A 22,329-nucleotide genomic window follows, 5' to 3' on the forward strand; every position below is an offset into this window, starting at 1 on the left:
CCCTATTTCTGTTTTCACAGTGCCTACCTCTTCCCATTGTGCCTAGGTTCTCTTTTGCATAACCTATGTGCAGAATGGGACAATTCAACACCCACTAGCTTGGTGCAGCCAGCTAGGTGCATCCTGCTTGCCACCACCAAGTCCCTTCTGCCAACTTGGTGCCACCATTTCTTTGCAGGACATGTCAACACAGGAAAGTCACTGCAGGGTTAACTCGCTGCGGGCACCAGATGGGAAGCTATGCGAGTGAGCGGATGAGCAAGTGAGAAGGCTGTCAGAGAGGGGCAGTGATAGGGGAGGCGCTGGCAGGAGGGCAAGCGAGAGACCTGTCAGAGGGTGCTGGCAGCACCGAGCTAGCGATAGATCCACCTATGTGTATCAATGGGTCCTTATATTGATCATGTATGTACAATATATAATGTATAATATATTATGTAACATATATAATATATATGTTAGATTTATTATATATTTATATATCATTTATAATGATATAATGTAATATATATTACATATATTATATAGTATATATATTACAATACAGAATATACAATTTTATACGATTGTATAGTCTCCAAATGAAATCTTGATGGCATAGCTAATCTCTTTAATTTTTAAAGAGATTTCAGACCACAATTATATAGGTATAACCTGAATACCCGTATATTTGTGATCTGTTTCACAATCTGTACCTATAAAAACTCTTAGTAGATTGTACCTCCATCTTCTGATTTATTTATTACTATTATTATGGGGTCAGTTTTATTTATGTTGATGTTAATCCATCTGTTAATGTCCAGGACTGGAAATAGAATGTGTGTTTACATGGTTTAAAGCACATATTGAACCAAAAGCATCTCCACAAAACCTTTCTGCAGCATTATGGCATTTACCCAATGTAAACCTTGATGTAATTCCAAGTTCCTCAATTTCTTAATTCTAATTACCTATGAGTAACTCTGTAGAAGTTGCATTCAGCAAGTTTTGCAATTAGTAAAATGGACCAGATCCAATCCACCTAGGACTACTTATTCCTAAAATAACTACGGTAATTTAGTCTACTTCACTTCTATTTTAACAATTTAAAGTCTTCCTTGATTCCCGCTCTTCACATTTTATGTTCCAATCAAAGGAACTCTTTAGTACTGGCCTCTCGGTGATTAGATTCCTTGTGATGAAATTGTCTCCAGATCTACTCACGAAAGTTTAATGCTGTTTTCTATTAACTAGAGAAGGATGTTCTGATCTGATGAGTTTCATCGTTTAACACCAAAACATCTCTAAATACTGTAACCATGTTCAGTTTTCTTAGCTACTATATAAAAAAGTGTTTGTTCTTGTTTTTTTCCTGGTTTTATTTTGGAGTTCTTCGTCCTAGATGATACGTGCATATCATGATTTAATAATACACAAATAATGAAACATTATTGGAGAACATCATCAAAGTAGCCCTCGGAGTTAACAAAAAATTAAATATACCTGGCTAGCTCTTATATTGACATTGCCTTCTTGCAAGAGCTTCTTGACTACTTCCATTTCTTCCTCGGTCTCTGCTGATGCTAGTGGAGTGATCATTACTGCTGTATACCCAGCTTTATTTTGATAATCCACATCACAAACACCTGAAGAAAAAAACAAAGATTTAGATATCAGTAATCGGAGAAGAAGACTTTCCTAAATTGATTTATTTATAGTGTCAAAACCTGATCCTGCCTACCTAGTTTGAACTACTTCTCCTCTACTGAGCTGCTCTTCCACTGAGTAACTCTGTTAGTAGAGAGGAAGAGGTTTCACCTCAGCTGAATGACCATTGTACGACAGTGAAACCCCAAAGTTCACACGGTTATTCCATTTGAAAATGGTCACAAGGCTTACAAAAGCAATGCATTAACATGCAGGAATATTAGATATTTAGGATATCTAATAACTACAACATGGGGTGACCTTGCTGTGGGCTAACCCAGAACCTCTACATTCTAATCTTCTAAGGAGACTCCACATGTCCTAGCCCCTTCTAACAAAAACAATGTCTGTTATTGTACCCATATATTGATGCCCTTCACACCACAGAAAAGACCACAATCTGTTTTTTGTTATCTGTCTCCTTCCTTCAAGGTCAACAGGTAGCTTCAGTTCTGCCTAATACACATTTCGGTATCATGTATGTAAGGAGAATAATCTTTGTCCTCAGCCTCTACATCTATAGAGACAAGAGCTGATAGATTATGGTTTCTCACTTCTATTGCACTGAATGAGAGAATTATAAAAAAAAACACCTTTCAGTCTTGGCCAGCATTGGCAGCAGGATCTTTAGTTGCTGAGTGATTTGTCTGGCTGCACTCCTCTCTGATCCCAGTTTAGGATGCATTCTTCACTATAATATTTACTATAAATCTATTTCCTCATAACACAAACCAGGAAGATGTACAGATAATTGCATTAACCAAGAAAGCCCTTTCTGTTGCTTCCGCTTTAGGATAGTTAATTTACAAGATAGATTTTATAAAGAATATTCACATGTTTATGGAGATTATCAGTCAACCAGGTCAATGTTGTCCCAAAGGTGTTTTTTCAAGAGGTAGATGGATTTTCAAGAAACCGAAGAAGTTTCTTGGATGAGAAGTGAAATGTCTTCAAGGAAAAACAAAGAAAGTCCAGTTGCCTCTTGAAAAAGCATCTTTGGGAAAATACTCACATGTTTTTTCAGACCATGGGAAAATCATAATGGGAACTTCTTGAAATTTTGTTGTATTCCCTCTTTTCATCAACTTTACTCCTTTGACTTTATTTAGAATCTACCTCCAACAAACACAGAAGCATAAAAAGGCATCTTAATGAGGAATTCTTGATTCATTTCGTCTCATCCCAGGAAGGGTAATTCTTGATTACTAGTCGGGATTTTTGAACACATTTGTAAAGTATTTTCAGAATATTTTTGTTGATATATAAGATCTTGATATGTTATCCTTTTACAAACATAAATAGGCCGCTAAGTAATAGTGACACTTTTTATCTCTGGTCAGCAGAGGTCAGTAGTATGCAAAATTATCTAGACAATTAATGCCAACTTGAACATCACCCAAGAAAATATGCTGAGATAATAAACAGAATTACAATTTCATTCAAAATATGTTTCCATACAGTTGGATTCTGGGCAAAAAAAAAATAGGAAATAATAGGGAAAGTAAGAGTTACCTTCATTAGACAAATATGGATTAGAGCCAGAATTAGTCCAACAGAACCAACTCATCGAAATCTTTTAGGATGTAAACTAGATTTTATCCATCATGTCTGATTGAATGTCTACATTTTCCATTTATTTCCTGTACTCCTATCAGATACTGATTGCCCTAACCATCATCCATGCAATCCATCCAACCATCCTTTTTTTCTGCTAAACTTTCAAATAACCATAGTTTTGGGGGTAGAATTCCTCAAAGAAAGAGGCAAAGTAAAAGAACAAAAGAACAGACTACAGTGAGTAAAGAGTAAAGAAAAAGGTAGTTCAGGAGCAGAATGGGTGCTTTTTAAAGAAATTATCCCAAGAAGCAAAGTTGATAAAGACATTTGCTTGCAATCAGTTAGAGAAGAGAAATACAGGGTGTCCTTTAAGCACTGAATCATTACTAGAACTTTAGATCATTCTTCCTTTTTTTCATAAAGACTTGAAACAATTTAGTATTTAAAGTCCGTGTGTAGCTCTGAACATAATTGCCCGAGGGCAGTCTACTGGCAGAACAAAACAGCCTTGTTTGAATCTTCTGGAGCTGTTAGGAAATTTTAGCGCAACAATTGATTTACAGACACTTATGATAATATGCCACTTTTCTAACATTTTATAGATTGTCATGCCAACTCAATAGTAACAAAGCTTCTTTCTTCTCAGTAGAAAATGCATTCATGTTTATTGGATGAGAATTTCACAAGACTTTTCTATTTGATCTAATGATCACTTCTCTTACAATCTTAAAAGCTTACAAGTAACAATTCCTAATTATGAAATATTAGTTCAATTCTTGACATAGAATATGTACTTTTGCTGCATGCACTCTTATACTCAATGTACCAAATGCCATAAAATATTTAAAAAGTTTCATTCACCTTCAGCTGCTAAACATAAATAGGGAATATGGTTGATGCTTAAAGTATGAAACAATTTTCAACAAAATTAGATTGTGGAGGTTCCATCATATGTCTGCTTTGTCAAGTCTACTGATTCTTAGGAATGCAACAAGGGAAGACTCTCATGATTATTTATTTAGTTTGTTAGGCTGCTCAACTCACAAAAAGATTCTAGCATAAGTCAAGAAAGCCTAAAATTAAAACCTGAAGTTAAAACTTAAAGCTAAAACCTAAAAAATAATGATAGTTATATAAGTGTATTAGAAATCCACACACTTGAATAATACTTACATTATATAGGTATATATAGAATTGAAACTCTTAAGTGTTATAACAATATATTAGACTATACTTTGTTTTTCTCTCTTGATTTTTAAACTTTTTAAAGTATTTTTTAATGCATTGTTGGGTGAATGTTTGTATTTGCATTATAACTTTCTTTGGATTTTGTTTTTTTTCCTTTTCCTTCTCTATTACTACTAAAGAAAATTTTAAAAAACTAATTTTAAAGACTGAACACCTAAAGCCTAAGAATAGAATATAGTAATAAATGAGACTGGAATGACAGACAACAGAAATAGATAAATAGCCTTTGATTTCTTCCATGTACAGTATAACATGTAGTAAAACAAACTTAGTAGAACATCCACCAAAATGATGACCAAAATGTGTCACAAAATCATGATGCAATATAGGTCCAACCTTGGGAAATAAATATGAAAGGCAGGGGAGGGGTTGAGAGAACATTTGGTCATTTTTCATCATGGCAGTTTGTACCGGGCATCTATGACACTGGATTTGGCGGTATAAAATGGAATGGAAAAGGCCAATTCTGTGGGACTTTTCAAAGCCCAGCCAATGGAAACAAAGCTTAAATCAAGGATTCTTACCTGTCTCTAAAAGAAGCTTCACAATCCAAAAGTTAGAATGCGAAACACTGTAATGTAGGGCTGTGTTGCCATTTCCATCGGCTAAATTGACAATGACACTCTGTAGGTTGGGATGAACCGCCTCAATCTCCTGGAGGTAAGCTGCAACAATTTCAGGAGAAGACGATTTCCTGCTCGAGATCCGGAACCACTCCTGACAGACAGTGCTCAATACATGTCTCTAAAAAGATCAGGATCTGATTTAGATTAACGGTGTTTGTAAACTATCCAACCATGTTTGTATTATTATTTTTTTGACTCCCAACCCAAACCACAAGAATCTCACTTTGACCTCTTGGGAATAAATGGGTTTTTATTTATTAGGGAAAAATCTACAGCTTTATTTAAAAGCTATGAATAATATTGTATCTGAAATAACTGGATTGCTTGCAACTTTCTACTAGAAAGTTCCTTTCATTAAATTCTGAGGGGAATACATTCAAGAGTTGTCCCTTCAATTTATCATATAGTCAGAGTATATATTTAAGAAACTATTTCTCTATTTCAGGTTCATTAATTTTAAGTGTTTTTATATGCCACCCAGGGTCTCTCCAACAATGAGATGGGAAGCATATAAATATAATAAATAAATAAACCATGCACGTCTAGCTAATCTATGGAATGCTCTATTGTGGAAATTAAATTATTGGGAGGATTTCTCTTTTTCCCCAAAATTTTTTATATTTTCTGGAGAGTTCTTTACACTCTCTGTTCATTTGACACCCACCTAATTCTTCTAAATGGATAATTTTCCACACTTTCTGTTGTTTTTGTTCTCTGATATAGCCCCTAAGATTATTGGATGAAGAAGAGTAAGAAGAGTAAGGGTTCATAGTGTAATTATGTTTAGCTACATTGCTTGGATTGATGGTTAATTTATGACACCTCTATCTTCAGTATTTTAGCTAGCTGGATTTTTTAAAACTAATCTGCTATCAGATAAGTAAACCATAATATTTGAGAGTCAATGATGTTGGCGTTAAAATGCTGGATCAGAAACGAGACCAGGAATTCTAGTTGTCCCTTACAAGGATGACAGGGAGTTCATATATTTATGAATGTGTTATTTGCACTTACACTTAACTTAGTCATTAAATTCTACCCAAAAATGCAATGTGGTTTTTGAGAAGAGGAAGTTCAAAATTCCTATGAGTATTTACACTTAGTGCTCCTATATAAAATTAAACGTAAATTATAAGATTTTAAAGAAAGATTTAAAAAACCCACATGATTAAAATGCAAGTGAAAAAAAATAGGAGTACCAGGAATTTTTCCTTTGTGGTCCTTATTTCTGACATGTTTTTGCTTAAGATCTGGCACCCTTTGAGAAAATCTCCGGAAGGTCTAAATCTGAAAATGAAAAACATAATTATCTGTGTTTACCTAAGAAATAGATATGGAATGGTGATTGGGAATTGGAAAAAAATATATAGCTATGGTAATGGACAAGGGGACCTTATTATGAATCCCTCAAGCCCTAAGTAACTTTTCTTTTTATTCCTTTACTACCAATGCTACTTTTATTATTAAGGCCTTTCTTTGTACACAAAAGTCTCCTAACTTATTGGAAAAGTTCAAAGCAGAAAGTCAAAATAGCAGTTAGGGTTACAGCAAGAATTTAAATGCTTCCCTACAATAAGTATGTTAACAATACTGGCCACAATCCAATGGAGTGAAGCACGCTAGATTCAAATTGCATGATTTTCCTTAGATTATATTCATCATTTTCATACACACAACACCCTGCCTAGTTAGGAGCAGGGCTCCAGTTTATCATGGGTTTCCTTGAGAGAAAGTTCTTTCACAAGAATTATACAACTGCTGGTAAGTTACTGCATACACGAAGATGGCATTGTCTACAGAATGGCTCAAGGCTTTGATGGAGCAGAGGTGGCCCACAGGCTAAACATTAAATTCTCTCATCTGATTTTTTTTTTCTATTAGAGTGCAAAGTGCCTTTTTTTTTTCAGCATCACTATTATAAAGTTAATTCCACTAATTTAAACAGATGCTTATAAATCTATTGCTAGCTTTGTAATTAAATATAAGGACTTAAATATACATTCTACATGAAACCCAAGATCTGCTCAAACAATACAGGTAGTCCTCCACTTACAACCACAACTGAACCCTAAATTTCTGTTGCTAAGTGAAACAGTTGTTAAGTGAGTTTTAACACATTTTACTACCTTTCTTGCCAAAGTTGTTAAGTGAATTGCGGCAGTTGTTAAATTAGTAACACGATTATTAATTGAATCTGGGTCCCCCATTGACTTTGCTTGTCAGAAGGTCGCAAAAGGTGATCACATGACCCCGGAACGTTGCAACCGTCATAAATATGAACTAGTTGCCATGGGGATGCTGCAACAGTTGTAAGTGCGAAAAACAGTCATAAGTCATATTTTTTCAGTGCAGTTGCAACTTTGAACGGTCACTAAATGAATGTTGATAAGTGAAGGACTACCTGTATCAATAAATATCATCCCTGTTGTAACTTTTCGTTATATGAACACAGATATTATTTTTCTCACTATATATTTCACCTGCAGATAATGTTATGAAACACAAATTGTTATGGACTGGTTGCTTATAGTTATATACAAAGCTGTAATTACCGCTCAGCTTTATCTTGCATTGTTGATTGTGTGGTTTCCTCTAGTTTTTCTGGATCACGGTCCTTCTTTGCACTTTGAGGAGTAGCAGATGTTGATTGTTCACCTTCTTTGACATCTTTCCCCCAACTTTGCTCTTCATTCCCATGTTTTCTGTCCATCTCATTATCTGAATCACCTTCAAAGGAGTTTTCTTCACAGCTAGAATCTTCACTGGACGTGGTTTCATAACTGAACATGGACACCAGGCATTACTTAGTTTCTCTTTTGACAAGCAAATTGAGTAGTCAGCCCCAAATGTCTAACTCTAAAATCCATTCTATGCAAGACATTGTGGATTTAGGATGCAAAGAAGTTGATACGTATGTTCTTTGACTTATTCTTGGTGAATTTTTATATTGCTTATAGTAATAAAATATATATATCTGAAATTAGCATAACTTGGAACTCAGAGCTGACTTGAAAAATATTTGTTTATTGTAAACCAGCCAGAGTCACTTAAGCTGCTATGGAGAGAGAGAGAGAGAGAAAAAGAGAGAGACTAGATAGATAGATAGATAGATAGATAGATAGATAGATAGATAGATAGATAGATAGATAGATAGATAGATAGATAGATAGATAGATAGATAGATAGATAGATAGATGTAGACGGATAGAAATAATCCTCTTGTAAGAATTATAGTAACTTTTTAACTAGAGCTTGTTCTGAATAGTTTGCAGTACTATTCATGCAGAAGTATTAGGTGGCTGAGTTTGTACGCTGCATGGTTTATTTATTCACAGTTATTGAGTAAGTCACAATTGCCAGGATTCACACAAAACGCTAAGCCAATAAGTTTAAAAACCTCAGTGGCTTAGTTCATGCAACATACTAAACAAAAGGAAATCACATTATGACTTAGAGTAATGTGTGCAATCAAGTGTTTACTCAGCCTAAGCTGAATGGCAGTTAATTCCAAGGAAACGAGCATAAAAGTGTAGCTACCGTGATTATTGACAGAATAAATTGATTCCCAGAAACAAAGTCTTTCTATTGACTGCTAATGCCAAAAGTGTGTGTGTGTGGGGGGGGGAAACGGCTGTTTTACCTGGAAATACACATGACTGACATCTGTCTCATTGTTATTTATTGCTGATGTCAAAGCAACACTGCTATTTTACCTTGAATAAAAATTCACCCTGTTAATCTATGCATTCCTGACATTCCTTTTTACTGCTTCCATGTAACAGTAAATAGAAGAGGCGTTTGGTGCATATATTTGAATAATGCATAATTTTGCTTGGGGGGGGAATGAGTATTCTAGGCCACAAAAAGGTCAACCAGATACGTTCAGATAACTCAAAACAGGGAAGGGGGAAGTTTCCCAGTTGCTCTGTAACAGCCTGGCATTCAAGGCATGTTGCATCTAGCAGATAGCGATCAAGACAAGCAGCCACTGGTAGCCATTTGTGCATTTTTTTAAAGCAAAACCACCTCTGTGTCAGAGCACTTTAAAGCCATTAGCCGTTGTATGACTAGGTTTTTTTACTGATTATGTTCTTCAGTTCCTGGAACTGAATCAAGGAGATGGATGCAATGGATGGAAACTAATCAAGGAGAGAAGCAACTTAGAACTAAGAAGAATTTTCCTGACAGTTAGAACAATTAATCAGTGGAAAAGGCTTGCCTCCAGAAATTGTGGGTGCTCCAACACTGGAAGTTTTTAAGAAGAGACTGGACAACTATTTGTCTGAAATGGTATAGGGTTTCCTGCCTGAGCAGAGGGTTGGACTAAAAGACCTCCAAGGTCTCTTCCAACTCTGTTATTCTATTTTATTCTATTCCTGCATCAGTAAGTTAATTTTTAAAAATGGTTCTCTACAACAGGCTGTTCCTGAAAGTTTGTAAAACGTGGTCAAAGTAAATGTAAGGGAAATGGTTCTGAATTTGCAAATGAATTGTTATTAGCAGAATTGTCTTGACGATGCTTGTTTTAAATTGTAAGAGGTTGCATTAAAAGGTTTTAGTGTGAGGAGAACCTTACAGTAAACCATGGAATTAGCTTGTATTTATTGCTTCATGAAGAAATCAATGTTTGCTTGAACCTTCGTTTTGCATGTTTGATGATGCTATGACTAGAAAAATTCATATGGCTGAAACTCGATACGGAGGTACATTTAAAAATGAGAATAATGAAAGAAAAATTAAATTTCTACCAATGCCATAATTAATTGGTTGCTGTAGGGGACCTAAAACATCAATTTAGGTACAGAAGGAATCATAAAGTTATGACCAATGATTAAGAGTACTGTGCACTTTCAAATTTTTGAAACCAAAAATATTAATTCCCATCAGATCTGATGAGTAGGCTCATCTGAATTAGGTAACTAACTTACCAGTGTGTGAACTTAAGCAATAATTCTGTAGTTTACTGAATCATACCTGTGTTTGTATACACCTAATTCTACTAAAATAATTTAAAACATTTCCACAAATACGACAAAAACAATATTTGTGATTTCCACGTATGAGCCCAAGAAAGAAGTAATTTTAATTATTTAATGAGTGATATTAAATGGAACCAGATTGAGATTATTCTGCAAAGACTTTCCCCAAAACTTTAAAGAAATGCTATTGTGGTTCACAATAAACCATGCCTTAGTATTTAATGCCTTGGCACACATTCCTGGATTGCTCCAACCCTACCTCATTACTCTAGTAAAAGCACAAGGAAGAGATTTGTATCAACAATTATATCCAGATTCAGGAAGAATTTGATTAGTATTTAGTAAACAGCTCAAGACATCCATTTAAAGATTGCTTTTTCGGTATATCAAGGCACAATAACTGTTTATTTCTTCCTAGTCATTATGAAGGGGGAGGAATAGGATGACTCACTGCAGCCAACTCATCCCTTTCAGTCAACCGTGGGACAACTTGCCATGAGACAATTCCACACAGGATAACTGAATGCAATAAATGTTATCCATCATTGCTTCTTTGACATTCTTTCCATTGACAAAAATAGTGGCGGATAACATTTATCGCATTGAATTATCTTGCGTGGAACTGTCCCACGATGAGTTATCCCTTGGCAAGTTGGCCGTGGCGAGATGTCTATGGCAAGTTGTCCTAGATGTGGAGGAAGAGCAAGACCCAATCCAAAAAAACAAGCTATTATCTAGTGCAGAAATGGGTCTGTTTTCTCTGCTCAAATGAACTCTGGGAATAATCTGCTAGAGGCAGGAACTAATGGCAAAGGAAGAGGAGCACAAACAGGAGTGAGCAATCTTTGGGATGGGGACAATACTGCATTAATATTTGAGGAAGTAAGACTTCATTGACTAGAGACTGCAATTTGGGGTGCTACATGCAGCCTAGAATCTCCAGGTGTCCATTAGTATTGTACTATATATGCCTACATTAGTTGTTGGTTTAGGAGATTAGATCTACCCTTCAGATACTTTTTCTTCCTCTTGATGTTTGTCTTTGCCTAACTTTCTTATTTCCAGCAGTGATTGTTTTGCTTCTTGGAAGGAAAAGGAAGGCATTACTGTAATCCTGATTACATTGATACAGAAATAAATGGCCATTTGCCCCTATGTAGCCACATATAAACTCCTTCAACCATGAATAGTCATTGATTCTGCTCATTTACTGACTGAGTCAATTGTCAATTGCAGTAAACTTCAATTTTCCATGTGGTCATTCTTACAGATAACTGGCTCCACACATGCTTGCTTTACCCCTTTAAAAAAAAATCCAGGGGAAAATATTGCTATGGAATAAATTGTCCATTTAGATTTGGAACCAAGGGGCAGGGATGACATATGGCTGGTGAGAAAGGATTTAATTAACAAGGGAGAAAAGTGCAGTTGACCAATCCTGATGCCCTGGAAGCCAAGTACTATTAAGCCTCCCAAAAAATGGCACGGCCTCACCATAAGCAACCTATAATAGGAATTGTCCCAAACGGTGAACTGTACAACATTTCAGTCCTCTGAGGTAGATTCAAGAACTTTTTTTAAAGGTGGCTTGTAAGAGAGAATAGAGTAAATTAGTTGGACCCCTCTTTAGAAATCCAAAGAGGAAGAAGTTTAAACTGAAGACTAAATATAATAACAATATGGCACAAGATATGTGAGATAATATAAAGTAAGTAATGCATAATGTATAGAATAAAGTAACAATAATAGTGTGTTACACAGGTTATGACTGCTCATTTAGCAACTGTTCAAACCTGTGATGGCGCTGAACAAGAGGGACTTATGAGCAATCCTCAGAGTTCCTGTAGTCAGTTACAATTCCTGTGATTACAATTTCTGATGTTCCTTGTCGACGTCCCACAAGCAAAGTCAATTGGGAAGCCAACAGGAAATCAGAAGTTGCAGTCATGTGAGATCCACGCTTAACAGCCTGTGCAGTCCTTGCTTAACTATGGCAATCAGGATTGCTGGAATTGTCAGGGTTTCATGATGTGATCATGTGACACTGCATTTTACAACCCCATCACTTAGCCGGTCCCAATTGTCATCCTAACCTGAAAGCTACCTGTATTGAGGCTTACTGCATAGTCCATTACTCATTCATTCATTGGAAAGAGTATCGTTTCTTTTCTGATGATCTCTAAGCAAGGAATCTTCTCCTTGATCTCTAAGCAAGGAATCAATTACGCTTGAAGCAGGAATATACGACTTCTATTAATTACATTCTCTTTATTGCTTCTTGGCAATTTTTGACAGCGATCTAATCCACAGTAGAATGTAAAAGGAATAAATGAAGTTACATTTAATCAGACATGTCCGTATCATTTTGGGTACACATGCAATGAAGCATTATAAATGAAAAGGCAATCTTGTCCCTTCCACTGATGCTTACCCACCATTTACCCCAACAAACTGAAGGTTCTTTTTGGTGCCGTTACTTCCTTCGTGGAAACCAGCTTCTTTCTTTTTCATAATAGATTTCAGACTTGTGCTTGGAGAGATTTCTGATAGAAATAAGTTTTAGAACAATTATATAAAAATAGTATCATCACCGCTCTTTCTTAATATTACCATATATGTTGCAAATGTTGAGTTCTACTGCCATTTTTTCCCCCCATGCCAGATGTTCATGATGGACATTCCTAGGTGGTCAGGACTTCATGCAGCCATCATGCATTCTTCCCAATATACAGGAACTCTCAAGCTAACATAGAAGATGCGGTAGAAAAATCTTCCATACTGTTATCTACTGTGAGACATACTAACACATTATGGCAGCTGAAGTCCGTAAAAAGAATTGTGACAACATAAGAACAAGAATTGAGGGATACTGTGAGCAACCAAGAAATAAACACAGGGATCACCAAACAAATCACTCCAGAGATTTCATTAGAGGTACAAATGACCAGATTCAAATTGTCTTACTTTGGGCACATTATGGGAAGATTTAGCTCTCTGAAGAATGTTCTATTGCTGGGAAGGTAGAATGAAAGAGGAGAACAACTAGTAACAAGGTGGGTGGACTCAGTTAAATTGGTGATGAGTGTACAATTGGAATCCCTGAAAGACCATAGTGTAAGGACAGATTATTATGGAGCAAATCTACCTGTGTTGTTGCTAAGAGTCAGCACTAATTTGAATTATCATGTTCAGATGGAAGATGCTATGAGTGACAATGGACATTATTCCCCTTTTCCCTCATTGCCCTGAATTGACTCAGTGATGATTTGACTCATTTCTCAAGCTAACTTTTAATTGTCATCTTTCCAATTGGGCTGATAAAGAGCTGTAAGTGAATAGGAAAAGAATTGGATCAAACAACAACAGTTCTCAACATACAGCATTTCTCTGAAAGGCAACAAGCAAGCATACGGGAGTGGTATTAAGCAGCAGTGAGATATTAGTAGATATTAGTAGTCCAACGTAGTCCAACCTAGACTCCAGTCTGTTGCCTTCGGACATAGTGAAGGATGTTGTCCCATGATCAGTCTAAGGTGCCTTGAAAAGGCATTATGTTGTCTATCAATACTGCCAAGTACATTTCTTGAGCTAGACCTACTCCACATGACAAATTGCCAACTGCAGAACCAGGGCAACTAATCTGAGATATTCTAGATAATATTTGTTTGTTTGTTTGTTTACTTATTTACTTACTTACTTGTATCCCATCTTTATTATTTTTACAAACAATCTAACACATCTTCTTCCTCCTATTTTCCATACAAAAACAACAATCCTGTGAGGTGGGTTAGGCTGCAAGAGAGTGACTGGCCCAAGGTCATCCATCTGGCTTTCATGACTAAGGCAGGACTTGAACTCATGGTATCCTGCTTTCTAGCCTGGTGCCTTAACCAACAGACCAAACTGGCTCTTATCCACAATGAAAAAGACTACCAGAGTTCACATTTAGTATAAAATGCTAATAACAGTATCTTTTGCTACAAGACACTCTTTGGTTGTTTGTAACAAACAGTTGGATTGTATTGTCTGGACATTTCTACTCTGAAAAACTAGGGCTACCTATGTTAGCCTAATCTGGGCAAAAATAAAACTAATGACGATGGCATTACATAACATTTGGAAGGAATTAATTTGCTTATCTCCACAATGGAGCACTAGGTCTCAGTATGAAAAATTGGTTATTGGTTCTTCTTGTCAAAGGATTATTGAATTGAGCTAACTAATTGTGACTTTAAATTATTAGCACAAATTAAGACTCTTTCTTTTCAAATGTATCTACATAGTTTTAAGTTCTGAAATTTAAAACTTTATATTCAAATTACAAACTTAGTGCATAGTTTTCTTTCAGCATTAATTGCCTTACAATTTTTCTCTTAAACACAAGAATAGATAGTTGTGTGGTTTAATATCTTCAGACAAATGCAAGCAATCTGATGTCGCCCAGGTATTTTGATAAGCCACAGCTGATAAAAGTTAAAATCCAAAATATCTGGGCAACACTTGATTGGTGGAAAAGATTGTAAGAGGACAACAAATTGCCTATCTCTTCATCACATTGAAAATCTTCAAATGGGTCACTTTCTGAACTTCATAGGTGCCCTATACATTACAGAAGATCTTCCTGAATTTGCTAAAATGTTTTGCTGTATGTCATATCATGTGCTATGATTGATTATACATTGGGATGGCAACATATTTGGTAGTATCACCAAGTATGCACCATTTGGCAGGGTTCTGGAATCATGTTAGATGGCCTAAAATGTTGGGAACTTATTTTAATATTCCAATCTAATTTTTAGCTAGCATGCTCAATCCCCCTATCCAGACCAAAGCAAGCACATACCACTCAATTCAGGTAGAAAAAAAAGACATGGCTTGATGTTTATTTATTAAACATCAGCACACACCAAAACAGTTAACTGGCAAAAGCAAGGCAAAAGCAGGAAAATGCAAGGAGACAAACCAGAAAAACAGGCATAAATTTACCTATATCTCTATACATAAAAAGGCACAAACTTTTCCAGAACCACTGGAAACTATATTGTGAATAAATAGCATGGGTGGTGGCCTTTCTTTTATACCATGTTTAAGCCTTTTATGTATAAAATGGCAGAAGAGAGACTGAAAGAAGGAAACCAAGTGATCCCTCCTCAATTCTGCACTATTAATGAAAGAACTGATTGAATAGGGATGATGTGTCCAACATAAAAAAATCCCTTCCCTATTTCCCACAGTTTTTCTATTTTCCATTTAGGATTTTGTCCCTTCATTGTTTTCTTGATTTGAAAACCCTCGGGACCTACCAAGTCTGTTTAATATCTTCCTTTTGGGCATTTTAGGCACAAGAGCAAAGACATTCTCATTTTTAATTTCAAACTGAACTATGACATTTGACAGAAAATTTTAAGAGACAGAATGGAATAGTATGAGAATCAACTTTCAATACGCTTGGGAAAGGACATCCTACATTGCGTAAATTATGAGAACAAAAATTTGTGAAATGGAACATGAATAAGGCCTTTTCTCTGTCTTGTTGTTCATTAAGATGTAAGGCGGAGGATCTGTACAAGGTTTCTGAAAATGCCAAAGTCTGTTATTTGTCAGCCACATTCAGCTCTCTAAGTCACATTGTCACCCGCTGAGACAGCAAAGTAGAAAACCCAGATCATTCCGAGATAGCATGGCAAAAATTAGAATGTCGATAATGCATGAAAGAGAAGGAAGACTATTGGTTGCTTTTCTATTATCACAAGAGATTGAAAAGTAGAATCTGAGAGTGACTTTGCTGTTGCTGTTTTACGTGTGACAAACCTTACATTTAAACTTTAAACTGTCCTTAATTTAAATCAAAAAGGGGCATCAGTGTCAGGGTTTGCCCAGGATCAGGAACGCTTGACAAAGTATTTTGCTATCTAAGGCAAAGCACAAAATGGAGCTCCCTCTCTATTCTACATAAAGAGGTTTCTTAGATGGCAGCTCAGTCCAACAACATTGAGGAGGTCAAAATCTGGAGTCAAGGACAAGTTACATGACATTCAAAGCTTTGACAGAAATAAGTAGCCATGGTGCTCAAGACCCAATGTTCCCAAACATCTGGTGTCCGTTCTAGTATGCTTATGGTAGAATCAGTTTTGTCCTACAGGTATTCCTCAACTTACAACCATTTGTTTAGTTCAAATGCTACAACGGCACTGAAGAAGTAACCCTAACCCTAACCGTTTTTCACACAACCGTTGCAGCACAGACACACCTTGGTCATTGGCAACTGGCATGGGTTTATGATAGTTGCAGTGTCCCGGGGTTGTGCAATCACCTTTTGTGACTTTCTGACGAGTGAAGTGAATGGGGAAGCCAGATTTACTTAACAACGGTGCTAGTAACTTAACAACTACAGTGTTTCACTTAACAGTTGTGGCAAGAAAAGTCATAAAATGGGGCAAAACTCACTTAACAACTATGCTGCTTGGCAATGGAAATTTAGAGCTCAGTTGCCACTGTAAGTCAAAGACTATTTGCATTGACCTACTTTTATCATAATGTATGCCTGTTTATATGCAAAGGGAATTTGGGAATCTTGAACTAAATAAGTGAAAGGGATGATTTCCCAGACTGCTACCAACTCAAGATCAGGATTATTGACTTATTGAGCCCTACATGCACACAATGAGCATCTTTTGCATTCCAATTAGTATAAGTTTCTTGTTCTACTTGAAAAACATTTAAAATTCCAGAGCTTCTACACTTAAGCTTCTTTCTTAACTTTTGCTTGTTTTTCTATCATTTGCCTCATACTAGCTTTTTTATATAAACATGTACAAATAAATCCTCTTTCATAAGTCATAGTGTATTTTTAAATATTAACTTAGTGGGAGCCCAGGATTTTAGTACATAACTTCTTTGAGATTTTCCCAGACAACCGCAAAGAAGGTATGGACAGTACATTAAGCTATGTTTCATTTAAAAAAAACAACAACCAGGGAATGTTCTATAAATATCTGAGTTTTACCTTTTTATTTTGGAAAAAAGGCAATTATGTCTACTTTATTTGTTTCTCAAGTGGTGCTATCCCTGAATACTATCAGTGTAAGATAATGAAAGGGGCTTTGTCGAAACTATTTACCCAACTGTTGATACTGTGTGTTGGAATTCTCTTGGTCTGTTGGTGTCTGTGCTGAGTAGGCAGAGAGCAGCAAATTCAGAGAATTAACAAGTTGATTCTGGATCGAACTGAGCTTTGAGGCAGGATGCTTTATTGCACTGGCTAGCTCCGGATACCCATGTTCAAGGCACAGCCACTGCTCTTGTAAGAGATCCTGGATTTTTTTAATATATTGGCCCACAATGGGGTCTGCAGGTGATTCCTTTTCTTCTTGATGATTCTGTTCCTCCTGAACTCGCTGTGCATCTTCTTGAAAAATGATTTGCATTCCTTTGGATTTTATGTCAGCTGTCTTGGGACCAGAACAATTTTCTTCACCAGGAACCAACAGCTGAGCGGTCAAAGGGTTTCTTTCTGTCTTGTTGTTTTCATTATCAACATGTAGCTCATTATAGCTTGGTTCCACAATGGAGCAATCACTGTCCTGACCGATTCTTTCTCCATCCTTGTTGCTCTGAAAAATAGGTTTATCTCTTCCTCCATCATCAGCAGAAACATTTGATATCTCAGCACAGAGTAACTCCTTACATATTTCCACATTTTTATCATCAGCCTCATAAGTATCACCTCCTAGAAGTTCCACAGGCTCTGTGATGCTTTCAGCAATTTCATGTGTTATCTTTTCATGTACATGTTCGGTATTCACAGCAACATCAAGGTATTGGGGGGGCTTTCTGGCCTGCACACCTGGCTTAATTTCTTTGATGTTCTCCCCACAGAGTTTCTCTTCCAGCTGTGCTTTAGAACTTGCTAGCAATTCAATGCTTCTCTCTTTTGCTTTCATTTCTTGATCCTGTTGCTTCAAAACCACCCGGATCTGCTCAAGTTCTTCTGTTTTGTTATTCAGCTGCTTCTCCAGAATTGCAATGTGCTGCTGTAATGCTCTTATATTGCTGGGAGCTGTGAGAAGGAAGGGCTCAAGTTCTATATTTTTTTCCACTTCTCTAGTACTAAGACTTGTAACTTCATCCTCTTCCTCTACTTCTTCTGTAACAGTCTCACATATGTTAAGTTCTACTTCTTCCTGGGATTGCTTTATAGACATGTTTTCTGAGGTACCAGTAGGGGCCAATCTACTCTGAATGGATGATGGACAGACATTCACCTGTGTCGCATGGCATTCTTCTCCACTCTCAACCACCTCAGGGGATTTCTGAGAAATTAGGGGTTGGCTTTGCTGTGGATCACTGAGTTGTGTTATTTCCTTAGGAAGCTCTGTTTGTTGTTGAACTTCTCTCCTTAGTCCTGGACATTTATCAGAATCCTGGATGTCTTTATTGATTTGCTCTTTCAAATCTATTAGGTTTTCATGAGGGGGTAATGAAGATCTTTTGGAACTATTTAACTCAGATGGTTTTTTTGCAGGGCTAAAATCAAGCTCTAAACCATTTCCGTTGGAAGACTGAAGAAATCCCGAAGGGAGAAAAACTGCTTGATGAGTTTCTTCTTCTAAATTTGGAATTGGTGGAAGTTTGGCAGGCATACTGGATGCCCTTAGAAGCTGAGGCCTTCCTTTGCAATTAGCAGTATCCTCTTCAAGGGGAAGAGGAACTTGTTTGACAGTCTCTATTAGCAGGGCTTTCTTTCTGTAGCTCGGTTCTTGGGGAAGAGGTGAACATGAAGACATGTCAATGGGTGTGACCAGGGATCTGCTCTCCTCTGCATCCAAAGAGGTCTTTCTCTGTGTAAGGAAACTCTTGTTTAAGGAGGATGAATAGACACTGGATCCATTTTCTGGAAGGCTAAAATTCCGAGGCAGGGTGCTAAATTTGGGGTGCTTTGTTTTCCGGCGGACTGGAATTCTCTTGATAGTATTTCCCTTTTCAATGTCATCGACATACTTCAGGAAGTCAAGATCTAAATGGAAGCCATATGGGGTTTCAACAGAATAGGGACTTTGGGGTGGATCTTTATCCTCTGCTTTTGATGCCCAGTTATCTGCTAACGTGGAAAAAATAGAAACAAAAAATAAAAGCTTTAATTTACAAGAGATAATATTGCAATCCAGAAATCTGATTATTATCCCCATGTTCGCTCTTCCTGATACATATAAATAGTTGAAGGCAAACCTAAATATTTAGGAATAACATTTAGGACAGTTTATTCTCTTTTTAGATTAATTGTTCAGGAAACTCTACACATCTGTTCTAATACTGCATAGCTGTTGGCTTGAAAATGGAAGAATCCTATAAAGCTCTCCTTTCTACTTCTGATTGGACATAAATAACTTTTATACCGAAGCAAGCCATACATTTATCATGCATCATTCTTATTCCAAGGATTTCACTGCATAAATTACATGAGGATCAAGTTCTAAGGAAAGGCCAGAAGGAAATATGTATGCATTGGTCTTCACCAAGTAACATTTGCACACAGAATATTAATAATAGACTGATTAAGGCTGATCTTTTTGAGTTTATCAGGTTTCATCCCAAGGAAGTTTAAAATGTTGTTCTTAATTCCTTGGAGGAAAGGCAGGAAATAAAAAAGAAAGAAAACTAAATACCAGACAAGAAGAGTTAGACATGTTAAGTTTAAGTCATCCTATTGATTTTCCTAAAATCTGCCTGCCTTTAGGTTGCAGCAACACAGACCTATTCCAGCACTGACGAAAATCAGCCTGTATTAGTATGCATAACTTTTTATTCTAATGCTAGCTATAGCTCCAGGCACAACTACAAGGCAGCTTCATTAAATCACTGTGCAGTTAGTCTCTATCTACGAGGCAAAGAGGGAAAGTACAGCTGGCAATTTGTCATCCAAGACATCTCTGTAGAGTCAGCTAGAAGATACAGCCCTAAAGAGGGAGGTGGAAATATATTAAACTTATTTTCTCTGACTGCACAGATCATTGTTCCACTATAAGTCCTCAGGAATTTGCTAAGTCATCACCTTTATTGATAATTATGTAAACAACAGCTTCTGCAGGCTCAGGTACAGATCTGCTTTAAAAGCCGCAGGATTCGAATATATATGAAATCTTTACTATAAGATTTGGTGATGATAATGCATTTTTCAACATGTTTTCTAACCATGACAAGTACTTACTGGCATGGATTTAACATTTGTCATAAAAGAAAAAGAATGCTGTCTATGTTAGCCTTGCTCTTTTTAAAATGTAAGAATGTTTCAGTGGGCACACAAGATGGCAGAGCCCCAGATGTTTATTTAGTCTATAAGGCTAAATAGATAATACTATTTAGGCCTTGGTTAATAGTCTTCTAAGAGCAACACTTGCTAAATAGACTTCACTGCATAATCTGTTTTTGGCACTTGCATCTGTTTTTTTTTTTTGGGGGGGGGGGGGAATACTGCGTACAAAAAATTAAATTTCTCCCCAAATAGACAAGTGAAAGAAATACTACAACAGGGCCAAAATCAATTATTTGGTTAGTTAATTTGATTAAATTGTTTTATTTAATTCAAAGCCAAATTATTCTTGACTCTGTTTGGGGATAAGTCTGTGTCTATGTATACATATCTGTAACTATAGAAAAATAGACTTCAATATTAATCCAATCTCAATAAGAACAAACCCATTAATGCTCTTCACAATGAAAACCAAGCTGGCATTGGTGCTAAATATCTAGTTCTGTTTAAAGACTACCCATTCATAAAACATAATTCTGCCAACTTTGTCTGGGATATCTTTTCCAGCCTTTTTATCTAAAATGCTGTCTGGATCTCCTACTTGCATAGTTTTTGGTTAGAATTTATGCATTCGAGTCTCTTTCCACAGATCAAGGGGAAAGGCAGTTTGATAAATCTGTAATTCTGAATCACCCCACCTTTCTAATTTCTAATCATTTATCAGAAACGATTATCAATGGCACCATTCAAAAATACATACTTTCTGAAATACCACTTTCTGCCATTGTACGGATAGATTTTGAACACTGATGGAGTGAATATGTAAAAAAAGGACATTTCAAAAGTTAAAGTGGGTTTATTCCTTCTTAGTAAAAGAGAAATTAGGCTTCATAATGGAAATGTTTGACTTTCAATTAAGATGAAGTTTGAATCCATACCATCTGTATTCTCCATGATGAGAATTCTGTTTAATTTTCCAATGTCAAGCCATTAGTGAAACTTCATAAAAAGAAATGCAGTCCACCTAAAAGAAAAACGGGGGAAAAAGAGGAGAGTGTTATTTTTAAAAAATCTAAGTCATGGCTGTTTCAAGAATTGAGTATAACAATTATTTACATTTTGGTTTAACATATAAGATATACATTTCACCAATTTATTTTAAAAACATATGTACTCATTCTGCTCTTCCTGGAATGAAATTATTGACCACTAGCCTTTACCTGATAAGCATTTTGAAAAATTTTTAAAATCAGTGCTGCTCTCCTAACCGTGACTGTTTCCGCTTTGAGAATACTTAACTCTGCAAGATTATTTCTTATTGCTGAGGAACAATTCACTGTACTTCCAGAAATTCAGGATTATGAATTGCTGAAATGCCTAGGGGTGCATATTGAGCAGAAACTAAAATGATATAATAGCTATATAAAAGTACAAATGTTTTGAAAACAAGAAAAAAGAAAACATATAGCAGGGTTGGAAAGAGGAAATGGGCCCCTTGGTATAAATATGGTGCCAAGAAAGTGGAAGCTGAAAATAAATTGAAACTGACAATTGATGCTGGGAGTAACAAAAAGGACTTATCTACATATCTTCAAGTAAAAGAATCAATGAAGATCCCAAAATGTTAGGTAATAAAGAAAATCAGCTATTTCAACTCCTATTTTTGTTTAGCAACAACTTTCTCAGTAAATTGTGATGGGGAGGAGAAAGGGACAACAATCTATCTATCTATCTATCTATCTATCTATCTATCTATCTATCTATCTATCTATCTATCTATCTATCATCTATTTATCTATCTATCTATCTATCTATCTATCTATCTAATCAAGGTGCAGCCACTTCAATTACAGAAGTAACTCTAGGTGACTTACACTTTAGGATTAAAAGCAATGAAAGTAATCATAAAAATAAACAAGCAATTAAAAAGTCAAAAACCTGAAATTTAAATTTGACAGAAATGGGGTCACGGAATACTTTTTTTAAA

At 36.1% G+C, this 22,329-nt stretch overlaps 1 protein-coding gene across 1 annotated transcript in view; it reads right to left on the reverse strand.

Annotated features, from left to right (window-relative positions):
- Positions 1-22,025, reverse strand: part of KANK4 (KN motif and ankyrin repeat domains 4) — a 27,391-nt gene extending 5,366 nt beyond the window's left edge. The window contains exons 1-7 of the mRNA XM_029284056.1: positions 21,281-22,025; positions 17,214-19,193; positions 12,525-12,636; positions 7,667-7,894; positions 6,314-6,401; positions 5,013-5,232; positions 1,480-1,622 (exon numbers count right to left, since the gene is read on the reverse strand). Coding sequence (XP_029139889.1) covers positions 1,480-1,622; positions 5,013-5,232; positions 6,314-6,401; positions 7,667-7,894; positions 12,525-12,636; positions 17,214-19,193; positions 21,281-21,296 — 2,787 coding nt within the window. The 5' untranslated portion in view covers positions 21,297-22,025. The remainder of the gene's footprint in view (positions 1-1,479; positions 1,623-5,012; positions 5,233-6,313; positions 6,402-7,666; positions 7,895-12,524; positions 12,637-17,213; positions 19,194-21,280) is intronic.
- Positions 22,026-22,329: the final 304 nt, after the last annotated feature.

This window comes from Protobothrops mucrosquamatus, unplaced genomic scaffold (genome assembly GCF_001527695.2).
Source record: "Protobothrops mucrosquamatus isolate PMUCROS unplaced genomic scaffold, P.Mucros_1.0 scaffold347, whole genome shotgun sequence".
Lineage (NCBI taxonomy): Eukaryota > Metazoa > Chordata > Lepidosauria > Squamata > Viperidae > Protobothrops > Protobothrops mucrosquamatus.